Source organism: Chiloscyllium plagiosum, chromosome 7, assembly GCF_004010195.1.
Source record: "Chiloscyllium plagiosum isolate BGI_BamShark_2017 chromosome 7, ASM401019v2, whole genome shotgun sequence".
In the NCBI taxonomy this organism is placed as follows: Eukaryota; Metazoa; Chordata; class Chondrichthyes; order Orectolobiformes; family Hemiscylliidae; genus Chiloscyllium; species Chiloscyllium plagiosum.
Window position 1 is genome coordinate 19,714,059 of NC_057716.1, and position 22,462 is coordinate 19,736,520.

Sequence of the window (22,462 nt, forward strand, 5' to 3'; positions counted from 1 at the left end):
TGGAGGCTGGTACAATTGCAACATTTAAAAGGCTTTTGGATGGGTATATGAATAGGAAGGGTTTGGAGGGATATGGGACGGATACTGGCAGCTGGGACTAGATTGGGTTGGGATATCTGGTCGGCATGGACGGGTTGGACCGAAGGGTCTGTTTCCATGCTGTACATCTCTATGACTCTATGATATTACGACGAACAAATCAGATCACAGACTAAAATCTGGTCTGATAGATCATATTTTCATTTTTTTTTTTAAATGGTAGTTTTTCACTGACAACTAAACATTCAAGGCTGAAGATTTGGTTCTAACAATATAAGTTAAAAACAAACAAAAATCAATAAAATAAACTGAGCTATCAAAATATAACATAGTTAAAAAGATTTCAAAATGCACGGTAAAACAAATTCCCATCTACTTTCCAAAACGATCAATTTACGGTTAATCAAAATCCAGGAAAATGTTCCTCCCCCATCAAGTATATAGGTTTGACATAACTGTTCCTTCTCAGTTCCTACCCTGAAATATGAAGTATTTTCCCTTGAATGCACATACAACGGCGAGTTTAAACTTTCCCAGTTTTAAGTAATCTGCCGATTTTTAAGCATACACTCCCAGCCTGGAATTTTTACAAACTGCTCTCTTTCACTGAGAGAACTCAGTTCCTTAACTGCTCTGAACAATCTTTCTTTTCTCAGGAGAGTATGATTGCATCTGACTTTAGTCAGGTCTCCTTCAAACTAAACCCAAAAAGATTTTGAATTTATTTTAAAATAAACTTGTTCATCTTAGATTTGCTACAGCTAATGGTTTGATTCTTTTTCTATTCTGTTGTAAATTCACACAGCGTAAACAAAGTTCCATTTATACTCTAGCAGTTCTTGCAGCTCCCTGCTATGTTCTGGTTTATAATCATGGTTCTGGAAAGACTGACACAGTTAATTTTTAAACCCCTTCACACAGACCAACACCCATATATCACTAGTTTGAATTTCAAACCCTTAACAAAATGACATTAGTATATATGAATTACATACCTTTTATTGCTTGTCCCCAGTTGCCCCGAGAAGGTGGTCATGAGTTGCCTTGTTGAACAGCAGCAGTCCAATTGGTATAATTAGACCCACAATGCTGTTAAAGAGGGAGTTTCATGATTTTGGCCCAGTGACAGTGAAGGAACAGTGATATATTTCCAAATCAGAATGGAGGGAACTTGTAGTGGTGGTGTTCTCATGCATTGGCTGCCCTGTCCTTCCAGATAGGTCCAGAAGGTGCTGCCTTAGGAAACCTGGTGAATTTCTGCAGTGCATCCTATAGATAGTAACAGGAGCAATGTGTACTGAGCATCGATAGTGGAGGAAGTGGATATTTGTGGATGTAGCGCCAGTCGAGTGGGCTGCTTTGTCCAGAATGGTGTCAAGCTTCTTGGGTGTTGATGGATATGCACCCATTCAGGGAAGTGGTGAATATTCCATCACACTGCTGACTTGGTAAGTCAAGAACTGAGTTACTCAGAGATTCCTAGCCTCTGAACTGCTCTTGTAGCCACAGTATTTATATGGTGAGTCCAGTTGAGTTTCTTAGAACATAGAACATAGAAAAGTACAGCACAGAACAGGCCCCTAGGCCCACAGTGTTGTGCCAAGGATTATTCCTAATCTAAAGTAAAATAACCTAGCCTATGCACCCCTCAATTCACTGCTGTCTATGTGCATGTCCAACAGTCGCTTAAATGTCCTTAATGACTCTGCTTCCATCACCACCTCTGGCAATGTATTACATGCATTCACAACTCTCTGTGTAAAGAAATGGTAAGCTGTTCAATGGTAATCCCCAGGATGTTAATAGTGGGGGACTCAGTAATAGTAAAGCCGTTGGTTAGATTCTCTCAAGTGGAGATGGTTTTTTCCAATCAATTGTGGGGTGCAAATGTTACTTATCAGCCTAGATATTGTCCAGATCTTGCTGCATTTGAACATGGACTGCTTTAGTATTTGAGGAGTCATGAATGGTGCTGAATATTGCACAATCATTCGCAAACATCCCCACTTCTGATCTTATGACAGAGGAAAGGTCATTGATGAAGCAGCTGAAGATGTTGGGCCTAGGACACTAACCTGATGAATTCCTGTAGCGATGTCCTGGAGCTGAGATGACTGACCACCAACAACCACTACCATCTACCTGTGTGCCAGATATGACTCCAACCAGTGGAGAGATTTCCCCAGATACCCATTGATTCCAGTTTTGCTAGAGTTCCTTGATGACTATGCTCAGTCAAATGCAGCCTTGATGTCAAGGGCTGTCACTCTCCGCTTACCTCTGGAATTCAGCTCTTTTGTCCATATTTAAACCAAGGCTGTAATGAGTTCAGGAGCATCACTGAGTAGGTTATTGCTGAGCATGTACTGCTTGATAGCACTGTTGATGAAACCTTCCATCATTTTACTGATGTGCAAGAGTAGACTGATTGATTGGGCAATAATTAGCTAAGGTGGATTTGTCCTGTTTTGTGTGTACAGGTATATATTACTTAAAGGCATAAACACTCAATGGAACAAGAAAATCAACATTGGCTAAGAAAGCAAGTTAAAGATTGACTTAGAACAAAGTAAGTGGCTTATAAGCAGGCCGGAAAATGTTCTATGACTGAGGATTGGAAGAAATTTAGAACCAAAGTAAAGGAGGATTAAGAAGCTTATAAAGAAAGCAGAAAAAGAAGGTTTGTTGATGTATGGAAATTTCAAGCTGAGCTAGGACAAATGTGGGCCTGTTACAGGTGGAGCCAGGGGAACAAGGAAATTAATTAAACCAAAGGAGCTTAGTTTGGGATGACCTTGAGTTTGTAGAGAGGAGAATCTGGGGAATCAGCAAGAATGCATTCAAAGTGCTCACTGAATGGACCTTTCACTAAACACCCAGAAAACCAAGGGTCCTCTACAAATCAGTTCCCATGACAGAACAACTGCTCCTATTGATTAAAGTCAACAGCAAGATCCTGGAAAATGTGGACAGTATGGACTTGGGAGCTTCCTCTCAATGAAGCCAGACATGGACAGCTAACCAAGTTCTTCATCCCCTCCAATGTGCCATCTCAACCTTTGGCCAACTGAGGAGAAAATAAGCATTTGAAGACTAGGATCTCAGGCAGGAGGTTAAATTCCTGGTTAATCGTGCAGTAGTGATCCCTGTGCTCCTGTATATTTCAGACACTTCCACATCCTTCAGCAAACCTCACAAAACAATGGAGAAGTACTATGAGCAGTGCCTTTCTCCAGAACCCATGACAAGAAAGGTGATCCACCTGTAATGTGACTCCCAGTCTAATATGCCCAGTTCTGCTGGGCAGGACATGATGTTCATTTGCCTGACCCCAGACTCCTGATGCATCTGCACTACTCTGAACTCAGTCATGGCAGGAGAATCACAGGAAGATAGCAGAAATGCTTAAAAGAATTTACTCAAAATATCCTTGAAGAGGCCACACATCCCCACTGATATATGGGAGACCCTAGCTTTAGATCAATCAAACTGGAGAATGCCATTCAAGCATAAGACTTTAATAAACAGGAATACAGTAGGAGTAGGCCATTTGGCCCTTTGTGCCTCCTACTCCACTCAATAGGGTCGTGGCTGGTCCAATATTCCTTGCATCCACTTTCCTGCCCTTCCCCCCCATAACCTTTGATTTTTCCCTGCTGTTCAAAAGTCTACCTGTCTCGGCCTTAAATACACACAAGGACTCTGCCCCAACAGATCCCTGTGGTAAGATGTTCCAAAATCTCTCAACCCCTCTGAGAGAAGAAGTTCCTCCTCATCTCAGTTTTAAATTGGTGCCCCTTTATTCGGAGACTGTGCCCTCTGGTCCTAAGCCACCATGTCAAACTCCACACCACAGGTATCCATGTTAATGAGTACCATTGCTAACTCCACAGTGGATGGAGAACATGGCATTAATCTCTGTTTTGTACAAAAATTGAGCTTTAGTCACAGTCAGTGGGCCTTGCTGTTGCAATGTGTACCTGAGCTATATTGTAAAGGCAGCCCTGAGTGTTTGAGTTCTGCAGCGCTCTCTGTTCCCTTGCTGACTGCTGCTCCTGTGTCTCTTGCAGTGATTTCCATCTTCAGTGTGGCTGGTGTCCGGTTGGAGCCCGAGGCCCGGAATGCTTTCCATCCCTTTCGGAAGGTCAGATGCACCTCAATCCTTGCCTGACATGGAGGGAGAATGGGACAGGTAGGGAACAGACTGGAGACTGTTCATGGCCCCCGGGAGGGCAAGGGGGAGAGGAAATCAGAAACGGGATGAATTGTTCTACCCACTTGCCCTTTCTCTGGGAGTGGAGGTTGGGGGCATTCCCAGGATCTGTGAGACATGGAAGTGACTGTCAGTGTTGGAGGTCATTCTTTCTGAAATCACCATGGGGCAAGCTTTTTCTTCTCTACTCTATTTGATTTCAAAATGCACAAAGTTCAGGCGGGGAGGCTGACTGAGTCAGGCCTCCAGGCATTGCCCTCATTGCCATGTGCAGTACAAGCCTGTCTGATAGTGGATGGAGGCAACTAATACAGGAGGTATCTCTAATACAAAGACAGCCCCTGTTGGTGTGTCTCGACACAGGCCTGAATCTCAGGATTCTCCAGGGGAAAAACTGGGATTTAACAGCAGGGAAAATGAATGTGACACTCAGCTTAACCCCCACTTTAATTCTAACTACCCTGAGCTGCCCGTGCTCTCCTCTCTCTTGCTATGTCTACTAACCCTAACCCTATGTCTCTGACTCCACATGCTGTCCACTCTCTTTGACTACCTCCCACCCTCTGTTGCCCTCTCCCTCTCTCTCTCTGCTGCTCTCTCCCTTTATTTCTCTCTCTGTGTCTCTCTTTCCCTCTTGCTGTTCCTCTCTCCTTTTCTCACTCTCACTCACTTATTCTCCCTCATAATGTCTCATTCTCTCTCTCTTCCTCCTGGTGTTGTATATTCTGACATTCCCATTTGTACAATCACGGACGGGCTTCCACTGGCCTGGGAAGCTCACATGTCTGACAATTGGATACATTTTAAGCTCTGCCATGAACGTCTTTATAGGTAATTGGGCCTGTAAAGAATTCTCCAGATGACCTTCGCGCTGCCCTCCCACCTGCCTTGACCTCTCCACAAGTTTCTGTGGGACAAGTGAGGCCTAGGCTGGACCCAATTGAGCGTCTGAAATCGATAACCACTCGAGGGTCATCTCCCACCCAGCCTCACCTTTCCTCATGCTGTATGTGTACCTTGTGTTCAAGTGAGTTCACCTTTAAGGATTCCATGAGCTGTGTGTAAACAGTGTTGGAACTATACCTGGGCGTCATAGATGTTCAACATGGTAGACACTGCTGGACTGGCAATTGCAAGGTGTAACAGCATGACATCCAGTCAGTTCTGCTATAATGCAGTGGTTCCGTTCTTGTGCAGAGCCATGATATAAGAAAATCATGCAATAGCAGTACCATTCAAATTAATAGGGCTGGAATCGCATTATAACCAATACACGCTTTAAAAATTTGCATTGTAGAAACATCGTCCCCAATTCGTGAATCATGTTATAGCAAATTCGCATCAACGAAACGCACGTTATAGCAGAACGACCTGTACCTTACACCAGTCACAAAAATCTGAGATCAATCAAACATCAGGGATCACAACAAAAATTGCAGCATATTATTCAAGAAACACTTGCTGGGCTGCAAATGAATTGGCACATGACTTTCTCGCAGAGTGGTGGAGCTAAAATCTCAGCTCTTTTCTTTGGAGAGAAAAATGAACATTCTCAGAAAAAGAAGCTGAAAAACTAATTTGGGATAAATCCAAACGTTTGAATACCATCCCCTTGATGAGGAGGTCTTTAGGTGATACCTTTACTCATCTCAAAATGAATAAAGAGCTGCAAGTGAAGGAAAGGAAGTGGGATGCATGGCAGGTTCTGTACCATCGATCCGGTAAGAAGATTGCTGGTTTACAGGGTGATCCTGGAGCAACTCTAACGTAAAACGGATCAGGCTTAACAGGAGCAGCTACAGAAACATCAGCCTGAGCTCGAAATAATGTTGGAGAAAATGACAGACCTGCAAAACAAAAAATAGCTGAGAATGTACATTCGTGAGTCAGCCCTTTCAGAAATAAATGCCAGCAATGATGCCTTAGTGACAGAACCTAACAGGACAAAGAAGGATACAAACAACCACTGAAGTAGGAATTGTAAAAAGTCAAGATTTCAAAGAAAATCATGGGTTTTGTTAGAATACATTATGAAGGAAGAAATATATTGGACTGACAGAAAGCTAAAATGTTTTGTAGATTTGAAAGAATCTAAGATATAAAACCAGCAGCTTCAAAATGATGTGGACTTCAGGAACAAAGCAATAAATAAGAAGAAGATTCAAACAACTTGGAACAACTTGAGGAACAAGACCAGTTAGTGGCTGATCTGGAACAAAGCTTGGTTCTCGTGCTTCAGGATAAGCAAATTCTGGAACAAGAACTGCAATCCATGAAAGAAAATCATAACGTAGCAAGCAGGAATGACAAACAATATCACTGCCCAGAGATGTGGCTGATTTCACAGTCAAAGTTACCATAATGATATCTGGGCATACAACAAATTACCTATACATTAATTGAAACATATAGACTCGCTTGTTATTGTATTAAACTTCATTTCAGAAAGGAGGGGACTTGTTGTATGTGTACCTTGAAGGGAGTTGACCTTGAAGTACTCCATGTGCTGTGTGTATATATCTGCCTGGCAGTTAGGCTGCTCTGAATCTGAAAGCTTATTAAAAAAAAATCAGTTGGTTTGCTGTAATCTCATTGTAACTTGTAATGTGTTTTACTGTTTTAAATAAACAAACCCACAGGGTTTACCAGTCCCAGATGAACAATTGAGTATTGGACCATTATTATTGTGATGTTACCTCTCTCTGCCAAGAGTCCCCTCACATTTGCCTGGTCCTGCAGTTGAGCTTTAGATTCTGTCCCCTGCAGGGTCTACAGAGCTGCCAGATAGCCCTTAACTCTCTGAGGAAAGGCCTTTCTCCTGAGGGAGGGCAGATGTCTGGTTTTTAGCTAGTTAAAACACTTCTGTGAGTGTGAGGTGGTAGTAGAGCAGCTGTTATTGGTGGGGATGTATTCCCTGACTCATTCCCATGACAGGCAAAGCAATTAGTTATTAACAAGCATTTGGAAACTTCCAGTTTATTGATTTGAGCCTCACCAACCTGTGCTTTGCTGTAGCATTCACTTGTCTCCCTGTTCACACAAGTGTGGATAATTCTACGTGATAGGATTATCAGTGACCTCACCTCCCTAACATTCCACTCTTTCCTTTGCAGATTGTTTTCTGTGAATCACTGCCATTTAACCATCTAGAGCCCTAACATCAAGAGACTGAAGACCCCTGAACATGTAACCTGGCTTCATCTTCTAAGTTCAGGATGGACCAGCCTCTCATCCACAATGCTTCACTGTGCTGCATTTGCCCCAGGAATATTTAATAGGACTGTGTACAAGGAGCTTTACTCTGTATCTAACCCAGTGTTGTACCTGTCCCAGGAATGTTTGATGGGGACAATGTAGAGGGAGTCTTCTCTGTATTTAGTCCCATACTGTACCTGTCTTGGGAGTGTTTGAAGGGGACTATGTCAAGGGAACTTTAATTTCAGCTTAAAAGAGTGGAGATAGCTTTACTCTGTGTCTAGTCCCATGCTGTACCTGTACTTTGAATGTATGCAGAAGCAGCTTTATTCTACATGTAGTCCCTGTGTGCTGTCCCTGTCCTAGGAATATTTGATGGGGACCTTATCAAGGGAACTTTAATTTTAGTTTAAAAGAGTAGAGGAGCATTACTCTGTATCTAACCCCATGCTGTGCCTGTGATGGAGTGTTTGATGGGTGCAGGGTAGAGGGAGCATTACTTTGTATCTAACCCCATGATGACCTTGTCCTGGGAGCGTTTGCTGGGGATGGCATTGGGGAAGCTTTACTTACAGTTTAAAAGAGGGAGATTTACTTTTGATTTAAAATAGTAAATGCAGCTTTATTGTCGATCTAAGCTTGTGCTGTACCTATCCTGATAGTGTCTAATGGGGACAGTGACATAGGAACTTTACTTTCAGTTTAAAAGAGTAGAAACCCTTACTCTGTATCTAACTCTGTCCTCGGAGTGTTTAATGGAACAGTGTAGAGAAAGCTTTACTCTATCTAACTTGTGCTATCCATGTCCTGGGAGTGCTTAATAGGAACAGTGTAGAGAAGGGCTTTACTTTCAGTTTAAAAGAATAGATGGAGTTTTACTCTATGCAGTCCCTATCCTGAGAATGTTTGTTGGGGATAGCGTAGAGGGAGCTTGGTTTATGTTTGAAAGAGTTGAGGTATTTTTACTCTATCGAATCCCATGCTATACCTGTCGTGGAAGTGTTTAGTGGGGACATTGTAGAGGGAGCTTCACTCTGTATTGAATCCCATGCTGGGAGTGTTTAATGGGACAGTGTAGAGGGAGCTTTATTCCATTTATAACCTTGTGCTGTCTCTGTCCTGGAAGTGTTTAATATGACAGTGCAGAGAAGAACTTTACTCTTTATCTAATCCCATGCTGTCCCTATTCTGTTGTTGTGGAAATAAGTGCCAGAATTTGAGTGCAGTGTCACTTGTTTACTTGTTAAACTCATGACAATTTAAAACACAGCAGAGAGTTTTGGTGGCTGGAGCATGTGTGATCCAGACAGCTGTCAGCTGTGGGCTTGTTGGCGGGGATAGGTTGTAGTCTTTGAATTTTTGTAAGTTTCAGTACTAGACACTGGAGCTGACTTTAAACCATGCCGTGACCAATCAGTGTGTGCGATGCACACCAAGGTCGCTTTGCCTGCCCTCACTCTCAATCCTGGCCTACACTTGAAGAATGGGACACCTGAATGGGTTATGGAGAATGGCTTTCCCTTTGGACCATATTTTAGCAAGGTGTCTGCACCTCCCCTACCCCCGGAGTGAAGGGCTGAGATGGATTTGGGGTTTTGGGGAGATGTCATACAGGATTGAACTTAATAAAACCGACCCACCACATCGGAACCAGCTTGTTTGTTCCATTCTACTGTGAAGACCGCCGCAGTGTATTGGAGGAAGTTCAATCCGAGTGGCCTTCCCAGTGTGCCCAAGTTGAAGGCCTGCTGCTTCTTTTGTGATTGCCTGCCCCTCTTGGTAGGTCAATGAGCCACATCTGTGTTGGTATCCCTCTCTGAGACATTCCTTTATCCTGGCACCAGGGAGGCAACACACCGTTCTGATTTTTCGCTGCTGGCCATAGCAAAGTCTGTCTAAAGGGTCCCCTAACACAATTGATCTCTTGGAACCCGACGTACCCCTCATTGCATTGGAGCCAGTCTCAATACCAGAAACTTGGCTGTTTGTGCTACATTCCCCTGTGAATCGATCACCCCCTACATTTTCCAAAACAGCACACTTGCTTGAAATGGGTATAGCCACAGAAGACTCCTGCACTAACTGCCTACCTCTCTTACCGTTCCTGGAGTTAACCCATCTATGTGACTGTATCTGAGACTCTTCCCCACCCACCCCCCCTTCCTATAGCTGCCATCCATCACACACCGTTGACGTTGCAAATTCCTCATTGCCTCTGTCTCTCCAACCGATCCATTCGATCTGATAGGATTTGCAACCAACAGTATTTATTGCAGATATAACCCACAGTAACCCGTAAACCCTCCTTAAACTCCCACATCTGACAAGAAGTGCATATCACTCTACTAAAGGCCATTTTTGTTCCTTCACAATCTACAGACCCAGAAAAAATCACCGTCTTATTCCTCTACAAAACACTGCTCCAGGTTAAGTTATTAGTTACGGCTTATATTTTAAGTTTAATCAAGACATATATCTCAAAAAACATATAATCAAGAAAGAACCCACTCTACTCACTACTGCAGACTTTCTGTAGGCTACACTTAAAACAATTCACTTATCTGTTTCTGTGCTGTGACTTCGCCCAAACAGTTCCTCCAAGATCAGTTGTGAATTTCACTGTTTGTTAATTTTCCCAGATGCACTCTAATGTCCAGCGATACATGAATTCAAACAGCAAAGGCAGTAACTGTGCAGGTTCACTGCTGTGTCAGTTTCTTTCTCTCTCCTGCACTGACCTCACCATGTGCTTCCTTTGTCTGTACCTCTCCCTTTTAAAACTGCTGTTGTTTTGACTTTTTTTTTCTCCAAAGTTCCAAAACAATGCAGATAAAACAGTAATTACTGCTCCTGGAATTCGAGGAAATCACCTTCAACACCTGGGAGATTTGCTAAAGCTGCTTGGGAGAATTTAAACTACTAAGGTGGGGGGTGGGACCCAGGGAGATCGTGAGGAAAGAGATCAGTCAGACTGGGACAGTTGAGAACAGAAGCGAGTCAAACAGTCAGGGCAGGCAGAGACAAGTTAGGACCAATAAATTAAACTGCATTTATTTCAATGCAAGGAGCCTAACAGGGAAGGCAGATGAACTCAGAACATGGTTAGGAACATGGGACTGGGATATCATAGCAATTACAGAAACATGGCAGGACTAGAGATTAATGTTCCAGGATACAAATGCTATAGGAAGGGTAGAAAGGGAGGCAAGACAGGAGGGAGAGTGGCATTTTTTGATAAGGGATAGCATTACAGCTGTGCTGAGGGAGGGTATTCCAGGAAATACATCCAGGGTAGTTATTTGGGTGGAACTGAGAAATAAGAAAGGGATGATCACCTTATTGGGATTGTATTATAGACCCCCTAATAGTCAGAGGCAAATTGAGAAACAAGTTTGTAAGGAGATCTCAGCTATCTGTAAGAATAATAGGGTAGTTGTGGTAGAGGATTTTAACTTTCCAAACATCGACTGGGACTGCCATAGTGTTAAAGGTTTAGATGGACAGGAATTTGTTAAGTGTGTACAAGACAATTTTCTGATTAAGTATATGGATGTACCTACTAGAGGAGGTGTAAAACCTGACCTACGCTTGGGAAATAAGGCAGGTCAGGTGACTGAAGTGTCAGTGGGGGAGCACTTTGGGGCCAGCGACCATAATTCTATTTGTTTTAAAATAATGATGGAAAAGGATAGACCAGATCTAAAAGTTGAAGTTCTAAATTGGAGAAAGGTCAATTTTGACGGTATTAGGCAAGAACTTTCAAAAGCTGATTGGGGGCAGATGTTTGCAGGTAAAGGGACAGCTGGAAAATAGGAAGCCTTCAGAAATGAGATAACAAGAATCCAGAGAAAGTATATTCCTGTCAGGGTGAAAGGGAAGGCTGGTAGGTATAGGGAATGCTGGATGACTGAAGAAATTGAGGGTTTGGTTAAGGAAAAGAAGGAAGCATATGTCAGGTATAGACAGGATAGATCGAGTGAATCCTTAGAAGAGTATAAAGGCAGTAGGAATATACTTAAGAGGGAAATCAGGAAGGCAAAAAGGGCACATGAGATAAGTTTGGCAAATAGAATTAAGGAGAATCCAAAGGGTTTTTACAAATACATTAAGGACAAAAGGACAACTAGGGAGAGAATAGGGCCCCTCAAATATCAGCAAGGTGGCCTTTGTGTGGAGCTGCAGAAAATGGGTGAGTTAGTAAACGAGTATTTTGCACCAGTATTTACTGTGGAAAAGGACAAGGAAGATATAGAGTGTAGGGAAATAGATGGTGACATCTTGAAAAATGTCCATATTGCAGAGGAGGAAGTGCTGGATTGTCTTGAAAAGCATAAAGGCGGATAAATCCCCAGGACGTGATCAGGTGTACTCTAGAACTCTTTGGGAAGCTAGGGAAATGATTGCTGGGCCTCTTGCTGAGATATTTGTATCATCAATAGTCACAGGTGAGGTGCCGGAAGACTGGAGGTTGGCAAACATGGTGCCACTGTTTAAGAAGGTGGTAAGGACAAGCCAGGGAACTACAGACCAGTGAGCCTGACGTCGGTGGTGGGCAAGTTGTTGGAGGGAATCCTGAAGGACAGGATGTACATGTATTTGGAAAGGCAAGGACTGATTAGAGATAGTCAACATGGCTTTGTGCATGGGAAATCATGTCTCACAAACTTGATTTGAGTTTTTTGAAGTAACAAAGAGGATTGATGAGGGCAGAGCGGTAGATGTCTGTAAATGGATTTCAGTAAGGTGTTCGACGAGGTTCCCCATGGGAGACTGGTTAGCAAGGTTAGATCTCATGGAATACAGGGAGATCTAACAGTTTGGATACAGAACTGGCTCAAAGGTGGTGGTGGTAAAGGGTTGTTTTTCAGACTGGAGGCCTGTGACCAGTGAAGTGCCACAAGGATCTGTGTTGGGTCCACTACCTTTTGTCATTTATATAGATGATTTGGATGTGAGCATAAGAGATATAGTTGGTACGTTTGCAGATGACACCAGAATTGGAGTTGTAGTGGACAGCAAAGAAGGTTACCTCAGATTACAACAGGATCTTGATCAGCTGGGCCAATGGGCTTGGAAGTGGCAGATGGAGTTTAATTTAGATAAATATGAGATGCTGCATTTTGGGAAAACAAATCTTAGCAGGACTTATACACTTAATGGTAAGGTCCTAGGGAGTATTGCTGAACAAAGAGACCTTGGAGTGCAGATTCATAACTCCTTGAAAGTGGAGTTGCAGGTAGATAGGATAGTGAAGAAGGCGTTTGGTATGCTTTCCTTTATTGGTCAGAGTATTGAGTACAGGAGTTGGGAGGTCATGTTGCGGCTGTACAGGACATTGGTTAAACCACTGTTGGAATATTGCGTGCAATTCTGGTCTCCTTCCTATCGGAAAGATGTTGTGAAACTTGAAAGGGTTCAGAAAAGATGTACAAGGATGTTGCCCGGGGTTGGAGGATTTGAGCTATAGGGAGAGGCTGAACAGACTGGGGCTGTTTTCCCTGGAGCGTCGGAGGCTGAGGGGTGACCTTATAGAGGTTTACAAAATTATGAGGGGCATGGATAGGATAAATAGAAAAAATCTTTTCCCTGGTGTGGGTGAGTCCAGAACTAGAGGGCATAGGTTTAGGGTGAGAGGGGAAAGATATACAAGAGACCTAAGGGGCAACTTTTTCACACAAAGGGTGGTATGTGTATGGAATGAGCTGCCAGAGGAAGTGGTGGAGGCTGGTACAATTGCAACATTTAAGATGCTTTTGGATGGGTATATGAATAGGAAGGGTTTGGAGGGATATGGGCCGAGTGCTGGCAGCTGGGACTAGATTGTGTTGGGATGTCTGGTCAGCATGGACGGGCTGGACCAAAGGTCTGTTTCTGTGCTGTATGTCTCTATGGTATCACATCTGACAAGACGGCCAGTTAGGTTTACCAATTCAAACAAAAGTTCCCCTTCCTGTTTACAAAATAAAGTTTTACATGAGCCCAGCTTTCACCTGCAGGTTGGAATTATTCCAAGACTTGTGTTTTGGGACTGATTGGAGGTGATTTTCCATTACTTCTCTGCATGATCCTTGGACAACTTCTTAATGTACAAGAATCGTTTTACCCTGTGTGTGTATACAGGGTCAGAAATGGATCTTCTTTAACACCTTTCTGACCCCCTCAGAACAGAAATAAATGAAACTATTAGCTGCAGCAGAATCTAGGATGAAGACGTTTATTTTGAAAAAGTGTCTGGAAGTTCTCCCCGTTCTGTTGACCCCACCAACATCAATTAATCGATTCTTTGATCATGGTCTGCATGCCAGTTGTAGGATTTTCCTGCCCAGGGACTGTGGATTGAAATTCCCCCATTAATACCATGACTACACTTCAAAATACTTCATGAGCTACAAAGTGCTTTGGAACACACTGAGGTCATGAAAGGCACTTTGTACATGCAAGTCCTTCTGAAACTATTTCCCAAAATCATGAACTCTCCTAGCCAAATGCGTACCATGTGTTCCATCCTCACTGTCCCCATGTGCATCTGATTCCTTGATATGAGAGTTAGCTTGGATGGCTGGTTTCCAATACAATGTGACACGAACAGCAGGGGTTCAATTCCCACATCAGCTGAGGATACCATCTAGGCTTCTCCTTCTCAATTTCTTCCCTAGCTGGAGATGTGTTGACCCTCAGGTTAAACCACCACTCTTTGTCTCTCTAATGAGAGAGTAACCCTATCATCTGTTAAGATAATGGTGACTTTACCTTTATTTCCTGGTACTGTGATGCTCATTACATCCCATAGTGTGACACAATCTTGTTGTTGAGAGTTAGGGTTGAGATCCTCTAGCACTGTTGAAGGAACATAGTTGAAAATGTGTTGCTGGAAAAGCGCAGCAGGTCAGGCAGCATCCAGGGAACAGGAGAATCGACGTTTCGGGCATAAGCCCTTCTGCGCTTTTCCAGCAACACATTTTCAGCTCTGATCTCCAGCATCTGCAGACCTCACTTTCTCCTGAAGGAACATAGTACCATGTTCATTTAATGACAGCACATTACTTTGCAAGAATGGTCCACCATAGGTAGAAATTGTCCTAAACACTGCCTCTTAGAGCCTAGGCTGAGGGTTCTGGCCATTATTGGCTTTTGTCCATTGTGTCTATACAAAACAAAGGGTGATGTGAAGAATTCTGTGTCTAACTAAACCTTATCCGATAGGGCTGTCTTTCTGATGCAATTTGCAGTTGGTTCAAATCAATGAGAACTTTTTTTTACACGTTGAAGGAAGGTGCAGTTAATTCTCTGAGCTGGCAGACCGATTCGTTTTGACCTATTCGACTCTGTTGCTGAGTTTAGGTCCAACATCCAAGTAATGAGAAACCCCCAGGGAAATTAGCAATTTATATTTTCTCCTTGTGATTGTGGCAGTGCGCTGACCATTTGAAAGAGTAACACAGAGTGACTGGATACACACACACACAGTTTTGTTACTCAATGGTTGCCCAGCCCTTTAAGGTGCTGTAGGACCTGGTAATGCAGTAAACATATCGGCAAAGGAATAAGGAATACCTTGGACATCTAAGTGCAGGGTACTCTCTCTCCCAAAGACCAACCCATTCTCAGATTGGAAACTGGTTCTTATAAATATTTGAATCTGCTAGTTCAGACATGTTATGATATACCTCTGGAGCAGGTAAGATGGGAAGCTAAGCCTCCAGGCTCAGCAGTAGGAACACAGCCATTGTGCTGCAAGATCCTTCTTGAATTGGGTCTTGCATATGTGCCTTAACCCTTACCACATTACTGTCAGCTGCTCTTAGTCACAAGGCAAAAGTGAGGACTGCAGATGCTGGAAACCAGAGTTTAGATCAGAGTGGTTGGAAAAGCACAGCAGGGCAGGCAGCATCCGAGGTGCAGGAAAATCGACGTTTCAGGCAAAAGCCCTTCATCAGGAAGGGATTCCTGATAAATGCGAGGTGCTGCAGGAAAGAATTCCTGATGAAGGGCTTTTGCCCAAAATGTCAATTTCCCTGCTCCTCAGATGCTACCTGACCTGCTGTGCTTTACCAGCACCACTCTGATCTAAACTCGGCTCTTAGTCACAAGCAGAGTACACACAGATGCATACTCAACTGATACAACATTAGCACCAATAGCCCAGACGGAGATCTTGTCCAGGAACTGCAATGTTCCTGGACAAGATGTTCATGAATGGAACATCACCTCTAGACTTTCAGACCTCTGGCCTGATGAGCGAGAGCTTGTTTCTGCTGGAAAAGCAGGCAGTGAGCTTGAAGGACTAGAGGAGATCCATCCAAGTTGAAGATTTAAGGGCGCAGTGCTGGAGGGACTGTTCAGGAGAGGGTGGTGTGGGAGAAAGCTACCTGTAGTTCAAGCCAGGCCAGGCTGGCCTGGGCTGGGTACAGTTCAGGGAATGGGAAGAGATTGAATGAATAGACACTGAGTGGGACAGAAGTAAGGATAGGTTAGAGGAGCCACAGGATTCACTGGAAAAGAGGAGCCTTCCGGTGATTCTGGAAAACAGAAAGAAAGATGGTAAAGAGGAGACTTTAAAAACTGGAAATTGAATGTGAAAATGTCAGAGGGCATAGAGAGAAAGAGAGAGAAAAATCATGAATAGGAAGAAAGAGAAAATAACGAAGAAGATAGGAAAGAGAGAGACAGCAAGAAAAGTAAAGCAACAACAGAAAAATAGAATATAGGAGAAAGGATGATCACAACATAACAAATTAGAAGCCATTTGATGCTTGAGCCTGCTCCATCATGCAATAAAATTATGGTTCAACACCACTTTCTTGCTCAATTTCAGATCTTTTAATTGCCTGAATGCTCAAAAGTCTATGGATCTCAGTCTCGAACATACTCCTTGCCTGATCACCCGTAGCCATATGCGGCAGTGAATTCTAAAGATTTAACAACTGAATGAACAAGCTTCTTTATCCTAAATGGCCAAGCCCTTATTCCGAGACAGTGATCCCCATGTTCTGGACTCCCCCGGCAGAGGAAACAGCCTCCAAGCATGCTATACATTTCAATAACATCAACTCTCATTCTTCTGTGTGCAGAGAATATTTCGACCATTCTACTCCATCAGTGTTTATAAAACAGCTGTCTCATTCCAATGACCCTTTAATGCATATTCTAAGTCTCCTTGCTATAGGAAGGATGTTGTGAAAGTTGAAAGGGTTCAGAAAAGATTTACAAGGATGTTGCCAGGGTTGGAGGATTTGAGCTATAGGAGGAGGTTGAATAGGCCGGGGCTGTTTTCCCTGGAGCTTCGTAGGCCGAGGGGTGACCTCAGAGGTTTATGATGAGGAGCATGGTTAGGGTGAATAGTCAAGTTCTTTACCCCAGGGTTGGGGAAGCCAGAATTAGAGGGCATAAGTTTAAGGTGAGAGGGGAAAGATTTAAAAGGGACCCAAGGAGCAACTCTTTTGAACAGAGGGTGGTGCATGTTTGGAATGAGTTGCCAGAGGAAGGGGTGGAGGCTGGTACAATTACACCATTTAAAAGGCATCTGGACAGATATATAGTAATAGGAAAGGTTTAGAGGGATATGGGGCAAATGGTGACAAATGGGGTTAGATTAATTTAGAATATCTGGTTGGCATGGATGAGTTGGTCTGAAGGGTCTGTTATTGTGCTGTACATTTCTACGACTCTGAAGCAAGAAAGTATTTCCTTTGGTGTAAAGACCAAAACTGTGTACAATACATCAACTCTCGTTATAATTTGCCGCAAAAGTTTCCTTACTTATATACTTCCAACTGAGGCAGAACGCAGCTTCCTCTCCCCACTTATGCAGCTTAGTAGCAACCAGATGTAGGGTAATTAATTAATTAATCACACAACTAACCACAGCACACTCCCTTAATTACAGGGAGACCCACCCTTCCTAAGGTAAAGTGTGCAGTCACATTTGTGGCTGGGTCCATTCCAAACAGAGTTAAAAGAATTTGTACAGGGTAATAAGGAATTACCAGAGAAAACAAACAAATACTTGGTATTTGTCTTAATTGAGGAAAATGCTAAAAGCCTCCCAGGTGTAATGAAGAATCTAGAAATTGCAACGTATTAGTAAAAAAATGCAGGAGCAGTTAAATTAATGGGAACTAAAGTGAATGAATACCTGAATGAATCTATATCACAGAGGTGGTTGCAGGGATAGTCAAGACATTGATGGTCATCTTGCACTATTCCGTATGCTGTAGAATGGGCATGATGAGGATTGGATGATCAAGGTAACCACACTATTTAAGAGAGGATGAACAGAGAAGAAGGTGGTCTTGTTATCCTGCAATGTTACAGGAAAAATGCTTGATTCCGTAGAAAAGGATGCAATTACAGGACAATTTGAAACTAATGTTAAGGTTAGGCAGAGTCGACCTGAATTTGTGAAAAGAAAATTATGTTTGACCAAGTCATTGGAGCTTTTTGAGGATGTAACTTGCAGTATAAGTAAGGAAAACTGGTGAATGTGATATATTTAAATTTTCAGAAGGCTTTTAATGAAATCCTATGCAACAGGTTAGTCAACAAAGTTATTACAAGATGATTTAAATACAGGAGTAAAGATGTCTTACTGCAATTATAAAGGCATTGATGACCCCAAACCTGGAATATTGTGTGTAGTTTTCATCTATGGCCATTATCTTTCCTCATTGAATCATACAGCACAGGCGCAGCTCTTTGGCCCATTGAGTCTGTAGTCTACTACCTACACTAGTCCCACCTCCCTGCGCTAGGCCCAGAGACGTGAATATTATGATACTTCAATTCACATTTAAGTATTGGTTAAAGGTTGTGAGGTTTTCCACCTCATCTACCCTCCTATGCAGTGCATTCCAGACTCCCACTACCCCCTGAGTGAAAAAGGTTTTCCTCAAAGTCCCTCTAAATCTTAAGCCTTTCACTTTAAATTATGTCCCCTTGTTAATGACCCTTCAACTAAGAGGAGTGTTTGCTTTCTGTTCACCCTGCCCATGCCCCTCATAATCCTATACAGATTAATCAATCAGGATCACAACCCCACCCTTCTCTGACCCAAAGAAAACAACTGGAGCTTATCCAGCCTCTCTTCATACCTGAGATGCTCCTCCCCGGGCAACATTCTGGCGAATCTCCTTTGCACCCCCTCCTTTAAGAAACTCCTAACACCTTTTTTGACTAAGCATCTGACTTAATAATGGGTTATAGATGTTACACCCTGCTGTCACTGTGTGCCATTGGTGGAGGGAGCAAATGTCTAAGCTGGTTAATGGTGATCCCCAAAGGATATTAATGATGGGATATTCAGCAATGGTAATGCCAGTGAATGCCATTGGGAGATTCTCTCTTTACTGGAGATGGTCAGTGTCTGGCACTTGTGTGACACAAGTAATAGAATGGTATTGGAATAGTAATAGTTTGAAACTGTTCTCTATGAATGACAACTGATGCTAGACCAATTATTGATCATGAATCTGCAATGCTTAAAATTTTTGTGAACTGAAAGGGCTGTGGGGTTAGGTCACCACTCAGACAGATTGGATCACAGTGATATCACTGAATGGAGAAGGATTAGGCTGAGGGAGTGAAATGGCCTCTTCCTGTTTATGAATTAAACTGTAACACTTTCATCCAACAATATTTATGTTTTGATTGTCTCATTATCACAGACTAACACCCATATTCTACCAATGTGATACTGTAATCTGTTGTTTTGACATTAATTGAGGGGATAGATATTTGCTCAGATATGAGGGATAATTCATCTACTCCCTTTCAAAACAGTGCCATGTGTTCATTTTCATACAGCCTGTGCAGATTTCAGTTTAATATCTTACCTGAAAGCTGGCATCTCCAACAGTGTAGTTTCTCCTCTGTTTTGTAGCAATGTCAGCTGTTACCTGCTTAAGGTGTGAGGAGGGACTTGAACCTGAAACTGTGCAGGTCCAAGGTGAGTGTGTTACCAACTGACCCGTGGCTCACAAGACAATGCTCCTCCTGTACAACTCTCAGTATTTACCTTGATTGCTGGCTTGAGGACATTATGACTGATACAAGCCTTCTTTAGGAGTCAGGACTGTTCTAAAAACAACTTTTGACACACTGAGTGAACTATTTGGAAGCTCGGGAACTAAGTCCAGTTTAAAGCTCCCATTCTGGCTGTCTTCACACTGATATTATTACAGAGAAACAACTGCAACGTCAACTAACATGAAACAGTGCAACACATAGGATGGATATTCCTACAATCAGTACATTAAACATTTCCTCAAAAAAAGGAAAGGCAATGGCCAAGATTAGATTAGATTAGATTAGATTAGATTAGATTACTTACAGTGTGGAAACAGGCCCTTCGGCCCAACAAGTCCACACCGACCCGCCGAAGCGCAACCCACCCATACCCCTACATTTACCCCTTTAACCTAACACTACGGGCAATTTAGCATGGCCAAGTGGTGTTATCACTCAACTATTAATACGGAAACCCAGAATAATGTTCTGGGGACCTGGGTTTGAATCCTGCCAGGGCAGCTGGTGGAATTTGAATTAAAAAAAAAATCTGGAATTAAACGTTGACTGATGACCAACATTGTCAATTGTTGGAAAAACCCATCTGGTTCATTAATGTCCTTTAGGGAAGGAAATTTGCCATCCTTACCTGGTCTGGCCTACATGTGACTCCAGAGCCACAGCAAGGTGGTTGACTCTCAGCTGCCCTCTGAAATGGCCTAGCAAGCCACTCAGTTGTATCAATTGCTAGAAAGTCACAACAAAGTAATGAAGCCTGACGGACCACCTGGCATTGACCTCAGAATGGAAAAAGACACTGGCAAAGAAATCACAAACAGCCCTGTTAACCATGCAAATTCCTCCTTACCCACATCTGGGGGCCAGTACTGAAATTGGAAGAGCTGTCTTACAGACTAGTCAAGCAACAGCCTTCTTACAGAGTTATCCCTTACATATCCCAGACACCACTATTACCATCCCTGGATATGTCCTTCCCATTGGCAAGACAGACCCAGCACAGTGATGTACAGTCAGGAGGGAATTGCCCTGGGAGTCCTTGACATTGACTCCGGATCCTATGAAGTCTCCTGGCTTCAGATTACACATGGGCAATGAAACCTCTTACTGGTTACCACATGCCACTCTTCTTCGGCTGATGAATCAGTACTCCTCCATGTTGAACAACACTTGGAGGAAGCACTGAGGTTGGCAAGGGCACAAAATGTACTCTGGGGAGTTTCACTGTCCACCACCGAGTGTGGCTCAGCAGCAGCATTACTGACCGAGCTGGTCGGGTCCTAAAGGATATAACTGTCAGATTGAGTCGGCGGCAGATGGTGAAGGAACCAACAAGGGGGAAAAACAGCAAGTGATAGATAGAGCTAAGCAATTCCACAACCAACGGATCAGATCTAAGCTCTGCGGTCCTGCCATATCCAGTCGTGAATGGTAGTGGACAATTAAACAACTCACTGGAGGAGGAGGAGGCTCCACAAATATCCCCACCTTCAATGATGGAGGAGCCCAGCACATCAGTGCAAAAGCTAAGGCTGATGCATTCGCAACAATCTTCAGCCAGAAGTGCCGAGTGGATGATCCATCTCAGACTCCTCTAGTGGACCCAAGCATCATAGATACCAGTCTCAAGCCAATTTGATTCACTCCAAGTGGTATCAAGAAATGACTGGTGGCACTGGATACTGCAAAGACAATAGGCCCTGATAACATTCCAGCAATAGTACTGAAGACCTATGCTCCAAAACTTGCCGCTCCCCTAGTCAACCTCTTCCAGTACAGTTACAACACTGGCATCTACCCGACAATGTGGAAAATTGCCCAGGCATGTCCTGTACACAAAAAGCAGGACAAATTCAACCTGGCCAATTACCGTCCAATCAGTCTACTCTCCATCATCAGAGTGCTTCTCCAGCACATGCAGTACTCACTTTCGCCTAGGATTTGGGAGATCCATGGGAATCGTCAAGACGAGAGGTAACAAAGGCAAGTGTAAAGGTTTTAGCAGGAGGGGAGCTGAGTCCGAGCTGGTCAAAGATGGGGATGATGTTATTAGAAGTGGAAATAAATGGTCTCCGTGATGGTGGGGATATGAGCTCTTCATGGGGGCAAATGTGAGAGCATCACATAACACTTCATTTGGTCATTATCCTATGTGTCTTTGGGATCTTGCTGTGCTCAAATTGGTTGCTGTGGAATATGGGCAGATCCCTCCAACATCAATTTCCAGCCCATTTGTCCTGTCATGTCTACACATAAACTTGAAAGGAGAAACTATGGGTGGGATCAAGGGAAACAATGTTATTAAGGAGATTCTGAACCTCATTTGGGAGAAGATGGTGGCAGCTTTTTCTTTTATTCTTTCCTGGGATGTGGGGCAACATGAGAAAGTCAGCACTTGTTGTCCATCCCTAATTACCCAAGACCTGGGTGGCTTTCTCGGCCATCTTAGAGGGAAGTTAAAAGTCAACCACAATACTGTGTTCTGGAGTCACATGTAGTCTGGACCAGGCGAGAACACAAGAAATAGGAGCAGGAGTAAGCCATTCAGCCCCTTGAGTCTCCTACCATTCTAGAAGATCGTGACTGATCTACCCCAAGCCTCAACTCATGTTTGTGCCAATTCCTCATTTTTCTCAACTCCTCCATATTTCAAAAATATATCTATCTCCTCTTTAAATATGTACAATGATGTAGGCTCCATGACATTCGAGGCAGAGAATTCCACACATGCACCACCCTCTGGGTAAAGAAATTCCTTCACATTTTAGTTTTAAATCAGTGCACAGATGGGCAGATTTCTCTCCCCCAAGGACAGGAGTAAACCACAATTAATGATGGCTGTCACAGTCACCATTACGAAGACTAGCTTTAAATTCCAGATTCAATCATTAAATTGAAGTTCCACATGATGCGGTGGTGAGATTTGAAACTGTTTCCCCAGAGCACGACCCTTAACCTTGAGATTACTAGTCTCGTTTTTATTTGTGCAAAGGC

The 22,462-nt window shown here is 43.2% G+C and overlaps 1 protein-coding gene across 6 annotated transcripts in view; it reads left to right on the forward strand.

Moving 5' to 3' along the window:
• The window catches only part of cdk15 (cyclin-dependent kinase 15), a 33,787-nt gene extending 24,690 nt beyond the window's left edge, over nucleotides 1-9,097 (forward strand). For 4 of the 6 annotated variants that reach the window (XM_043693182.1, XM_043693183.1, XM_043693178.1 and 1 more), the window contains 2 exons: nucleotides 4,110-4,231; nucleotides 7,366-9,097. In XM_043693182.1, coding sequence (XP_043549117.1) covers nucleotides 4,110-4,210 — 101 coding nt within the window. In that variant the 3' untranslated portion in view covers nucleotides 4,211-4,231; nucleotides 7,366-9,097. The other 2 variants (XM_043693179.1, XM_043693180.1) reach the window with 2 other exon arrangements.
• Nucleotides 9,098-22,462: the final 13,365 nt, after the last annotated feature.